Source organism: Haemorhous mexicanus, chromosome 10 (assembly GCF_027477595.1).
Source record: "Haemorhous mexicanus isolate bHaeMex1 chromosome 10, bHaeMex1.pri, whole genome shotgun sequence".
NCBI lineage: Eukaryota > Metazoa > Chordata > Aves > Passeriformes > Fringillidae > Haemorhous > Haemorhous mexicanus.
In genome coordinates, this window is record NC_082350.1 from 21,956,952 (window position 1) to 21,970,132 (window position 13,181).

Sequence of the window (13,181 nt, forward strand, 5' to 3'; positions counted from 1 at the left end):
AACCTGGCCTTGGACACTCCCAGGGATGGGGCAGGCTCAGTTTCTCTGGGCACCCTGTGCCAGGGTCTCCTCACCCTCATGGGGAAGAATTCCTTCCCAATATCCCACCTAACCCTGCCCTCTTTCAGTTTAAAGCCATTTGCCCTGTCCTGTCACTCCATGCCCTTGTCAGAAGTCCCTCTCCAGCTCTCTTGTAACCTCTCTTTAGGGGGTCCAAGGTCTCCCCCCTTCTTCAGGCTCAACCCTCTCAGTCTGTGTTGATAAGGAAGGTGTTCCAGCCCCTTTACTGTTCCTGCAGCCCTGCAATAACCCCAGCCCCAGCAGAGAGGGTGTGCTAAGGAAGGAGTAACTCACCCCTCAGAGAAATCACTACCACAAAGCAAGGAGCAGGACAAGCATCACCTTAAGCACAGGGGCAGCAGATCCAGGAACAGAAACTCCCAATTCCCTGTCACAAATCCCCTGTGTGCATCATCTCTCCCTGCTGATTAAAGCAGACACTCCAGTTGCCTCTCTGAGCATCAGCCCAGGAGCAGCTGGGACTGCAGGGAGAGGTGCCCCTGGCGAGCTCCCACCCACACTTCCAGCACTCAGGCAGCTCCCAAACTTTGCTTCAGCCAGCCCAATCCCTAAGGACAGCAGTCACTGTCAGGCTGTAGCACTGTGTACTGACACAGGCTGTTCTCTGCAGCAACCAGAGCGCAGCCTGTGCAAGCGCCTGCTCCAGCTGTGTCTGGGGCTCCTAAAGCCCCCTTCTCTTGCCAGCAGCTGGATCCCAACATTGCTCCATCATCCAAACACCCAAAAGAAGCCAGCTCCACTGCAGGAGCACACACACCCCACAGCCAGATAGGAAATGATAGGCCATCAAGCACATCACAGTCCCATTTCAAAAATCCACGCAAGCAAAGCCTTGAGCTCCAGCTCTCCTTCACCTTATTCCAAGTTTTACTGCAAATTCATACATTCCTACTCCCCTCCTAAAGAGTTTTTTGGTTAAGTGGTTTTCTAAAGAAAGACTTATCCACAAGTTTTATACATACATACATATATATATACACACACACACAGACACACACACATTTTTATATATTTATGTATCTAAAAATAGGTTTTCCAGGCTATTCTGCAATGTTGGAAGCAGCCACACAGCACCATCAAGTTTTAACTATTAGCAGGCTGAACAGATACACATCCACAAAACCTGTAAGTTTAAACCCCTTTGCTACTTGTTGCTTCTGACACATTCATTTGTTCTGGCTATTCTAAAAACTGCCATCTTAGCATAAATCAAATTAGCAAGACTAATTTGATTTATGCTAAGATGCCCAGACTGCTGTTAACTCTCACCCTAATTACCTGTGTGGCTAGGTTAGTCAGGTATTCATCAATAAATCCCCAATTAATTAAAAAAGAAACAGAGAAGGTAAATATAAAGCGACAAATACAATTAGAAGCTTGTAAATATCAAGTGGGAATTTGTTTTATTTTAGGGAGCTGCTTCATGAGAGCCTTTAAGAAACCTCTGTGACCTTTCTGCAGAAATCTGAATGTAAGTTTACATGTATGACTATAATAATACACTGAGGTCAAAAACCTCACATTTGAGCCCACTGTGTCTTTTTTTTTTTTTCCTTTTAATATGAAGAGAATTCTCCCATTCCTGCTCTGGCCATGGACTTGGAGCAGAGCAGCTGCTGCAACTGCAAGGCTGCCACTTCTGGGTGCAGATGCAGAACCTAATTTTAAAGGCAGGAGGGTGGGACAAGGGATGCTTATTTGCACAGCCTCCTGTTAGGGGCTTTTCCAGAGCTGGGGGAAGACTCCATCCCTTGCTGTCCCCAGTCTGAAGGCACTCTCTGCCTGACAAAACTGGATGTGCTGTAGCTTTGACTCCTGATGTGCTGTAGCTTTGACTCCACTGATTTTCTTGGCATTTTAAAAGCCCTCGTGCTCTTCAGCTGCAGCACAGACCAGTCCAAAGCAACGAATTAGACAAACACAAGGGTTGCAGGAAACCCTTAGATAAGATGCTTTTAAATGATTTCTAGATTATTTCAGAAATGATCACCCAGAATGACTCAGTACCCACAGAACCAATATTGTAAGACTGTACTTTTTTGCAGGTCTTTTACATCCAAGGTTCAAACACCTCATGTATTCCACCTCAAATAAACATCTAAACATAAATAAGAATACTAAAGTTTGCATAAGTTGATTGGCAAGAAATAACTAGAAAGTCTAATGCAGTGATTCATTTTCTTGGATTACAGCATTCCCAAATACAGCTCCTTGCTCATTCTAAAGACCCTGAAGCAGGTCTGCAAATCCTCATTCCTTACCCTGCCAGCAGCAATTTTCCCCCTCTTTGGCTATTGATACAGTTAATTTTCATAACTATTTATTTCAGTTATGTCTCAGATAAAAGTACGGAGGCATATAAATATACACTATAGATGGATAATGGAAAACCTGTGTTTTATGCATAAATTAACTCAAGATATTTCAGAGGGTGCTACATTATGAATATCCTGGACATGCTGCTTTGGTTACTACATCAAGGTTTATTCAGGCAGCTGCTGCAGCAGTCAGCAAAGAGACAAGCAGAAAGGAGAAAGGCAGGTAGGGATAAGGGATTATAACAAGTTACTAAGCTAAATTTAGGTAGAACTGTGTGCAGAATGGCTTGTGATAAATGAGATTTGATTACAGTAAAGCACTGGACTGTTCATCTAGAGTTTTAAATTTTTAAATGGCAAGTCTCTGAAAATGCTGAAGAAAATTATTTCAAAAGTAGTCAGACTTACTTGACCACTATTTCCAATGGCTAACATTAAGGAACTTCTTCTCAGTTCTGTTTTCACCTAATCTTACTTTCACTGAATTTTCATATTAAAAAACCCCTTGATTTTTCAGTCAGCACCTCTAAACTTTCTAATAACTTTACCAGGTTAACCTAGGATATTCAAAATAATGGTTCCTAGTAGTCAGATTTTGGTTATAGCTCAATTGTCCATGAAGATTTTTGTGAAGTGCCAAGATGCCGCTCTGAAAAGCAAAATAAAACTGAGACCTCACCCATAAAACACAATTCTGCTTCCAGCAGATAAAAAGAGAATGATGCTGCATCTACCAAGGGAGCAGTCACAAAAGATGGGGAGGCACTGGGCTCACCTTACAAAACAAACACAGCCCAGCAAGCCCAGCGTTGGGATTTAAGTTCACACCGTATTAACGCGTGGGTGGGAGTGTTTCTTGGCACGGCCACTGGATCCACACAGAGGAGGTCACAAGCCGGAAAGGGGCAATAAAAAAGGAATTAAAAATAAATAAATAAAGCCCTCTTTTTACCGTGTGGGTCTTGTTCATTTGACTTTGGGCTGCTCCTTGCTCTGCGCTCTGGTTTCTTCAGGGCCGGGGCTCCCCCGCCGCCGCTGCTGGCCCCGTTGTGGCTCTTGGCATAGCCATTGTAGACCGTGGTGCAGCTGCCTATATGGCTCTTGTAGATGGAGGAGGGAGGGCTGTTCAGGCGGTTCTGGCGGTCAATCTGCCTGTCTTTGAGTTTTTTGTGCTGTGGCTTGCTGTACTGATCTTCCCTGGTGATGTAGCTGGACATCCCGTATAGTGGTATGATTTCTGAAACGGAACGGTGCACCCGCCTTAACGCAGAACAACAAAACAACTGAGGTGTTTTTTTCCCAGAAAACCAAATTTCTGGCAATCTCCAAATGAAATTACTCCAGCTGTTCCTGGAGGTTTTTAGAAGAAAACCCTTTATTGCAATGATTTTGTATTAAGTGTGCTCCTTTGAGGACAGAATTTTACTTTGGATGCATGTGTAAAATACCGCTATTAGGGTGATGTTTTTCCCTTCCTTTTCAGTCTTTGTGTTTCAGGGACAGATTACAAGCAAAAATCCAGACAAAACTGATCTTTTGGAAAAAGCCTTCATAAGCTCAGAGCAATTTAGCATTTTCTTCCTCAGGGCTTGACTGGACAGAACAAGCTGAGATGTGCTGGTTCCAAGCTGCCAACCCTGGATTACATGCAATTTAACTTCCCAGTATAAATAGACTTAACAATCGTGTCATTTGTGCTGCCTAAGGAAAGAAGTGTAACATGAAGTAGAAGCTTTGGGAATTAAAACTATCTTTAAAAAGTTTGAGAATTATCATAAATGTCATGTACATTCTTTGGATACACTTCATTAAATACAATCTCCACTTCCCCCTCCATGGATGACTCTTTCTTAACCTAAGGCAGGTCAGCTTGTAGGGATCACAGTATTTCCTGATTTTTTCTATTATTCAGTCTTCCTTTTTATGCTTCACTTTGAGTGTGAACCTTGAAAATATCATGCCCAAAAGAGTTTTGTCTTTAAAAATGGATACTCATAGCTAAAGCCCCCGAATCAGGATATTAAAGGAGGCTCATCCATGTAACAAAGTCACTGTCTAAGCTCTCTACTTCACTCCTACTCTTGGTTCCCCCAGCCCTTACACCTTGCTGAACACAGGTGTGAAAGGCCAGTCCCAGTCCCTTCCTCCCAGCTCACCTTGCTCTCCGTATATTGTTGGGGGAAGATGATGCTGTGGGAAAAACTGTGGTGGCATGTCCCCAGGTCCAGTGACAGGAGGGTAGAACGCTGTGTGGGAGTTGTGGATGAAGTGGGGATGGTGTGCCAGGTAGGGGGGCAGGTGATGGGTTGGCGAGATGGCCGAGGGGTAGCTGGGAGGGAAACACTCTGGAGACTGCGGTGTCACCACCACCCTGCGGACGCCCGTGCTGTCTTCTATCACCTGCAGAGAAAGGAGCACGTTAGGCAGCATCTGAACAGGCACACCTCTGAAACAGCACTGTTTACAGCTTGTCCTCCCACTGCAAAACAGTTGGTCATGGGGTTTAGCTTCACGAATAAACGCAATTATAAAATGAATACCAGCAGAATAACCGCGGTGGTGATGTGGCTTTTCCTGGAGACTCAGATATCCCCACTAATCACTGGGAGCTGTACTCCTGCTAGTGATAACTATGTGGGTTAAGGGACAGAATAAATAACCTGCATTTAGGGAGGAAAACAATTGAAAAAGGAACACAAAGCACCAAAATAAGCATACTCATTGGGACTGACCTTACATTCTGCCCATAACATTTCTGCCACGGATTTCGACAGCACCCTGAGGATGGAGTTTGCAACACTTTGGAAAGCAGCTGGCACTGCTGTTGTGGAGAGGCTGTGTGTGTGCACACAGACATGTACTCTGCAGGAACCTGCTGTGCTGGCCTACATTTGCAAAGGAGCTGCTCTGTTCATAACAGGTAGCTGCTCAGGACAAATCACAGGGCAGAGGGTTTGTTTCTGTTACAGAACTGGTCTATACGTCCACACAAATCAGCTCTGGGATATGCATAACTTGGCCCCTAACACCATAGTCAAAGCATGTAAAAACAGTTGTAGGAAGGTGGAAATGTGCTTAGGCTGAAAAATGTTTTTCAGGTTATAATTTTTCCAGAGTTGTATTTCTGGAGAACAGTCAACCAGCCAAATTTCAATCCAGACTTAGGAACCAAGCTTTTCTTGAAGCTCATCCAAAAAACTTCTGCCATTTCTTAAATTAAAAAATACAACCACGTAAGAGCCATTACTATCCCTTTGACTCTGTATGCTGACATGCACAGGGTGGAAAAGCATGAAGGAAGCATCATTTAATTTCATACAACAAACAGGTTGTTGAGAACCTCATTTTCTCTGAACTGACTGATGGCACACAGATGGAGCAGTATCTGTGATGAATATGTTGTATGAGATAAATGAACGTGCACCAGAGGCACCTGCTGCAAGATGCTGCCACTCTCAGCTGATTCCCACACCATCAGCTGGGGTTATACAGCACCAGCAGGAGACTGCTGTGGATTGCCCACACTCCAGAGCCTCTCTTAACATCCCAGTGTCTTTACTCTCAACCACAAAGGAAAATCTGTACCCTGGAGCAGAGGAATGGCACAGGCAGGTTGCTGTTTGTGCCACCTGTGCCACACAGCACCAGCCCTGCCCAGGGGCAATGCTCACAGCAGCTCCTGCCTCAGGCACCAGCTGAGCAAGGTATCACAGGGGAAAATTCACCTAGGAGTGGCTGACCCAATTCCTGCCCCAGGCCACGTGTGCCTCAGGGTCTGTGCATTTATGCCTGTTAGCTATGGGATGTGACCATGCACACACAATTTCTGTGGCTTGGCTGGCCTCTACAGAAGACAATTTTCTACAGAAAGTTAATTCAGTCACTTGTAACATTTCACAGTAAAAATGTGTCGCTTGCTGAGTAACCAAAATAGTAATTGTTTGGCTTAACATACTCGATTCTACCCTTAAAATTTACGACTTCCACAAGCAATTTGTCAGCTGCCAGCTTTAAATTTCAAAGACTTTACAGAGTCCTCAGAAGACAGCTGAACCTCAGAGATTTAGACTTCCACATCCTTTCAACTGCTGCATTTTCAGGCTTCCTATCCCTGCTACTGGTTCTGTTCCACAGCATCTCTCTTATCCTGCTGCCAGCTCTCAAACCTGCACTCTGAAACCTGGAAAAGTGGGAAATCCTTTACGTTTAGCACATGTTTGAAAAACAGAACTACTTATCTAGGACTGTGCACAGAAATGCTGGATTTAACTCTCAGACTCAGATTATGCTGTAACTTAATTGAGAGAGCAAGTTCCTACATCTGATGTCAGGGTTTTCATCGTGGCTTTAACTAGTCCAAGCCTCAAAACCAACTCCAAGCTCTTATCTCTGCATCTAGACCAGCTACATGTGCCTTTTGTGCTCTGGTGAAAGATGAATATATTAAGGAACAGATTTAGACAGAAAGCTTGTACACTGAACAGCACATAATGTAAACCATATTTTAAATTATTAGGATTCAGCTTCCTGAACTATCATCTATAAAGCAGGGAGGAAAGCTCAGAGTCCTGTCAAAGACCTTTTTGATGAAATTACCCTGCTAGATGAAACTATAAAATATCAACAGGACCGACAGAAGCCAGAGATGAGGGGATAGAATGGAAAATTTCAGCTGGGAGGAACCTACAACCACCAACTATTCCAACTCAAACGATCAGCCAGCCTTCCAAATTACTTCAGTTGAAAAGCCAAGACACTAATATCTTTTATTTATTTCCTCCCAGGCTATGAACGCTGACAGCATTCTTGTTATTCCACGTGCATACATTAAAATGAACACAAAAACACAGGGGACCTTGCAAAACCCACTTTATTTCCCAATCCTACAGGGCATTTTCTCTCTAAACTAGGAATTATTGTTATACATGTACATTTCTGAAGCTATACATACAATCTTTAAATACACTATTCTGTCCTTAGCAAATGAAAGTTGGTAATCTGATTTATGTGTTATCTGCATCAGGTAGCTAGAAAGATTGGAGACATCCCTGGATCTGTAAAACCTGCACTGAGGAGATTGTAGTAGTGCCATTCTGGGAGACAACACTCAGTTCATCAAAGATAGATAAAATCAGTTTTGATCCATTAATGAAAAAAACATAACTTAGCAGAGAGGTTCAACTTTGCTATTTTAAGAAGAAATCTGCAATTTTTTGTATCTCCTTAAACCCATTTGTCACAAAGATCATAAATTCATCTGGAAACTGCTAAACTGTCTCTATTTCAGTGCCAAGAATCAACAAAATCCTAATCCCTGTTGAGGTCTCTAGATGCAACTGGAATATTAAAAGTAATTGCTATTACTAATCTTAGCACTTCATATTTAGAGAAAACAAATATCTCTGGTCATTTGGCACTTAGATATAAACTTCCATTATTTTGTGGGGCTTTTTCCAAACAGTTAGTAGGTAAATTGTTTTTTGCTGGTATTTTTTGTGCTTGCTGGTGTAAGTGGCATGCCACCTCAATAACAATACTATTATAGCATAGTTCAGTGTGGGTTTTTTTTCCATATTTTAGGGAGCTTAATTGCTACATGAGGTAGGTGATGATCTTTCAGGGCAGCCTGGGCTAACATTACTCATCCACAATAAAACTGCCTCCCCCATTGGTTGCCACATTTGGGGAATGCCATTTTAAATGTTATTTGTTTTCCAGTGCAGATATCACTGTAGTAACTAGAGATAATTCACGTATTCAAAGTACATCCCACTGCTCCATGTTGTCTTATTTTTCTCCACTGAAATTTAATATTACACTCTAAGGAAAAAGGCATGTTAATTGCGCACAAGTAAATTGCATCTGTATTTTGTGAGACTCAGTTAAAGAAACAACCACCCTCATTCTGTAACACACCTTTACTGTATGAGTTTATATGGTAATATGCAAGTAATTTCCACTTACTTTCAAAGAAAAACCCAAACAACCTTTATTTCAACTTAAATTTAATGTGTTAGATTCAGCAAAGACATCTGGAGCATGGCCACTGGGTGGACCACAACCAATACTTCACAAATTTCATAAACTAATTTGAAGCTTCATTCATAAATCAATCTGTACCCAAAAACAGTACAGAATGAGCTCATCCACGAGGCACTTGGATGTCAACATTTTATTTATTCATTTAATTTCTTAAAGATGCCAATCCGAGTTCACGCCAGTCGTGGCAAGTTTGCATCACTATCTTCAGAATCCATCAGTATTAAATCAAACACCAAATTAAATCTATACCTTCAATGTGAAAATAGACAGATAAACATCTAGAATGCTGGCAAGCACGTTGGGGTAATTCAAATCTAGAATGATGCAGTTCTTCAGGACCAGTGCCCATGAACTCAAAAGGATCATCACTTCATGGCTTGCTCCACATGAGATCTGCACAACCTTCCTTCTGTTCAAAACTTTAATGAGGATCAACCTGTTAAAGGATTGGCTGCAGTCTACAGAACACCCCGAGCAGCTCAGTGAGCAGTAAGCCACACAAAAACAAGGAGACTGTCACTAAAACCTGATGCTAGCCAAACATGCTTTTGGAGAAGAACACCTCTCCTAGGGGACAGGATCTACCCAGGACCCAAATCCTGGTTTTCAGGGATGGGATGACTTTTCTACCATTTAAATGTCATTTAAAGACATTCCTCTTCCCAGAAGTTATGCTTTAGTTCTGTCAAATGCCATGTGCTTGGTGCAGGAATATTGAACTGCAGGACCATGGCTCAAATTGAAAACTTCAGACCATAGAAACCCCATGGCCAAAGGAGGCTCTTCAACACATGTGCAACTCATGGATCAACCAGTAAATTTGTCCTTTAGTCTTAAAATATCTGTGGCAGAGAGCTCATATTAACAAACCTGTAAATAAAATAAGAAGTGGAGTTTCATGCCAATTTTTTTTGTCCAACTACAGACAAGTAACTCAAATTCAAGAGGAATTGCTCCAGATTTATTTCAGAGAGAGCAGTCCTCAGCCAGTAGCATTAAACAAATACATTAATGATCCTGCTTTTTGATATTTTCGTTTTTCTAGTTCTCCTGATTAGTGCACTTCAAACCCTCCTCCTCTCCTCCCAGACATATAATGAAAAGCAGGAACAATAACCCATGAGGATGTCCCCAGATTTAACACCTTAGCTTCCAAATCCTTAATCTCACTTAACAGTTGAAGCCAAAAAAGTTGACATCACACACATTTAATGCAGATTTCTCTGCCATGTCACCTTCCAGAACCAACTTTTACAGCAGAGATACTGTCCACCAAGAGCGCAGCAAGGAACTTCTCCTCTTGTCTATATTTAACTAACCCTTAGCCCACAAAGAATTGCAGGGACATGAACCCTGATCTGATAGCTCCAATCTGCCAGAGGTGCACAGAGGTTTGTCTGCTGAAAAGATAATCCAAAATACTGGCTCTTTCAAGAGAGCAAAACCATAGCATCAAAGATTTGAACTGGTGGTGTGTATTTGTTTTCTATTATTTTCTGGGATCATTTCCTGCCCTGGCTAAGCCTCATCATTGGGAACATCTCCTTAACATCAACAAACCCAGCTTCTAGTCACAATTATTAACGTGGTCCTTGAAGTCTAGAAAGAAAGTCTGTGTTTGTGCTGCTTCCAGTGGGGCTGACCTTGCAGGGCTCACATCCTCCTGCCAATTTTTCCAAAGAGGTGATGAAGCACCACATTAATCCAGGGTTGCAATCATTCGATAACTCATGTAATATTCAGGGCTAACACAGCTCACACAGGCTTGGCATAACAAAATGGAAATAAGATTTCATGCCTTTTTTTAATAGGCACTGTTGCTGCTCCACAGGGGCATTGCTGCCTGCCTGACTCTTAGATGTACACTTTGGGGACAAATCAAACCAAAAATCAAATATATTTTGATTCATATCCCAGAGTGCATTAATTTGCTTTATGGCCTTTCCCTTGCCGTGTTAAATTTAAGTTGTGTTCTAATTGTTTATCATAAAAGACTGGCTTTAACTATGAAGCAACAGACAAAAGCAAGAGCAAATAAGGCAGAGACATTTATTACAACAAAGAGCTAGTTTCATTACTGCAGACTTTCAACTCCTATTTAATATGAAGCAGTCTGAAAGGCAAGAGACTCACCACAGAACAGAACACACATTCCGCTGCAGAAAAGTGCAGAATACAGAGTTTCCCCCTATAACTTTACAACATATTTCCAGCTCCCTGGAAAAACTGCTTCAGAAGAGGGTTTTTGGTTGGATTTTTTTCTGGTTAAGAAACTACTTAAAGGCCTCTTTAGTGGAATTATTATGGTGCCCCACAAAAAGCTTTACAGAAGAACTGGGCTCAGACAGAGATACAGCTGGAAGACTTTCACCCCTCTGGTTTGGAAAGCATTCCAATTATTCCCAACCATTTATCTCAGCACAGAGGTGGAGAGGTATAAAAATTTTAATATTAAAAGGGTGTTAAAAGTTATTTCAAAGGAAGAATAAATCTTTAGATAAACCTCTGCATGATTTGGGCCAGTCTATTAAATTAGGTGAGCCCATGAGGAGCATTAAGCAGCAAATGCTGTCTCAAAACTCCAACCACTCCCCTTGGGAGGGCTGCGGAGCAGGAGGACCACCCTGATATCCAGGCCCCTCTCCTAGGCTGGCTAACAAATTCCCTCTTACTTGAAGCACGTTTTCACTCTGTTCAGAAGTCAAAATACCACAGAGTGATTGCAGTATTTTGTGGGATTTAAGTATGACGCCATCCACAATTTTTCAGAATTACACAAGCTCACATGTTTCCTGGGGAGGGGAAGAGACTCCAGGACATCATCTATTTTCTGCTTAACAAGATGCCAAACTATATCTACCAAGAGTTCTTATGCTATTCATCAAGGACATCTGAAATACTTTGTGTACTTTTAAGGAGGCTTTTGGTCCAGGTCTCAAGGAAAATAGTGGCGCACTATTGGATTTATTGTATTGATCACAGCTGTTATGCCTTATATCAATCTTTTGTTTTGTTTTGTTTTTTTGTTTTTTTTTCCTTACCTCAGAGTCCAAGCTTTGCAGAAGATGGAAGGAACAGACTGGTAATCTGAGTTTATTTACACAGAAGAGCAATAGTTTTTGTTCAAGAGCTCCAAAACCTAACAGCTTTGCGAAACCTTTTCCATTTTTTTCCATAAATAGGTAGTTAAATCACATTTATTCTTGAAAACACACCAAAACCCCCAGTTCTTGGTATGCTGCAGGATTTCTGCTGGGAAGATAGCAAGGGTCAGCTGCATATTTTATAGCTACAGTGGCTCCTTCTCTCACTTCCAGTCTCCTACCCCTTCTGACTGTCACACAAGAACTTGAGGTATTAGCCAACATCAAGGACTTCTCCCCCTCTCACAAACAATCCAAGCTGCATTTAGAGGCTCAGTCTGTGTGCAGAGCTTTTGCAGGTGCCCAAACCCCAAATCTACTCCAAATACCAGGGTGTGAATGTGCAAAACCCTGGTCACTTGTGCAAACGTGGGTGTACTATCAGTCAAGTACACGATGCACGAAGATGTGTATTAACATTTCCATTAAAACATCTAAATTAAAACTTCAACCAAGTAGACTTCTCTACGTGGATCAATGCTTTTGCTTTTACATTTTAAAATTCTTCTGATTTTGTTAATAAAAGTTTTAATTCTTCAAGAAGCATACCTGTGAGATATAACCGGGAGGCACATGAATAGGGGGAATGGATCCATTGGGTGACATCATGGGAACCTCTGCTGGTCCTAACAGAAAGAGAGAAATAAGATATCAGTTTTTTCAGTTAAAAAAATAGCATAATGGCTTAGAAAAGGTTAAAAATAGCTTTACTTTTGAAGCCTGCAATAACAAAATGAGCAGCTCCACTAATTTCTGGTATATGGAAAATGCCTTGTGCCATCATTCTGAGAATAAGATCATTGTTCAATGACTTTACCATATATTCTGCTGAAATAATATTTTCATCATAAAACAGCTAGAACACAGACTTTATATTACCCACTGATCAACTTATACAGCATTAAGCAGTAACACAATATGTTCTTTAGCAGCCCACAATTCCTATATTGAACTCTGTTTAAGTTATTCTTGTCAAAGACATAGGAGCAGGGAACAAAGCAGAAACTGTGTAGCCTGGAATTAGGCAGCTCCCAAGGAAAGCGTCCAATTGTAGCAAAAAAAAAGAAAAGTCACATATGTGAAAAACTATCTATCTATTTAAGAATGCACAAAGACCAAATTCATTATCTCAGCTATTCAGACTAACCTTGGAATGTGGTTATACAAGCAAGAAGCTTATGGTTTCCACTCTGAAATCCAGCCCTGAACATGCAAGTTCCATTTTGAGGCACTGAGTACAAGTACAACAAAGCAAGTGCCATAACCACTGTGCTTCTGGAAATGGAGCCTCACAGCTAAAAGAAAGTGTCTAGATAAAATGGAAATAGTTCTCTCAGCTGCTGACTGATTCATCCATTAACTTCGGGAACATCACACGGAGCAGTCAGTAAAACGAACCCCCAAACATCAGACAGATGTTTGCAATCAGAGTTTACTGCTTGGAAAAGAAAAATTAATTTCATTCCTTCCTTATTACATATTAAAATCTGACACTGAACTGTTAATTAGCCCATTTGCCCCCATGGTCAAACTCTTGAGAGGAGCTCAGCAGGACCCTGCTCCTTGACACTGCAAACTGAATTTCAGCTTTGACTGA

The 13,181-nt window shown here is 41.7% G+C and overlaps 1 protein-coding gene across 7 annotated transcripts in view; it reads right to left on the reverse strand.

The window, feature by feature from the left end:
* The window catches only part of FNDC3B (fibronectin type III domain containing 3B), a 184,649-nt gene that overhangs the window by 80,631 nt on the left and 90,837 nt on the right, over positions 1–13,181 (reverse strand). For all 7 annotated transcript variants that reach the window (XM_059855764.1, XM_059855765.1, XM_059855769.1 and 4 more), the window contains exons 4-6: positions 12,134–12,210; positions 4,556–4,799; positions 3,352–3,636 (exon numbers count right to left, since the gene is read on the reverse strand). In XM_059855764.1, the coding sequence (XP_059711747.1) occupies positions 3,352–3,636; positions 4,556–4,799; positions 12,134–12,210 (606 nt within the window). The remainder of the gene's footprint in view (positions 1–3,351; positions 3,637–4,555; positions 4,800–12,133; positions 12,211–13,181) is intronic.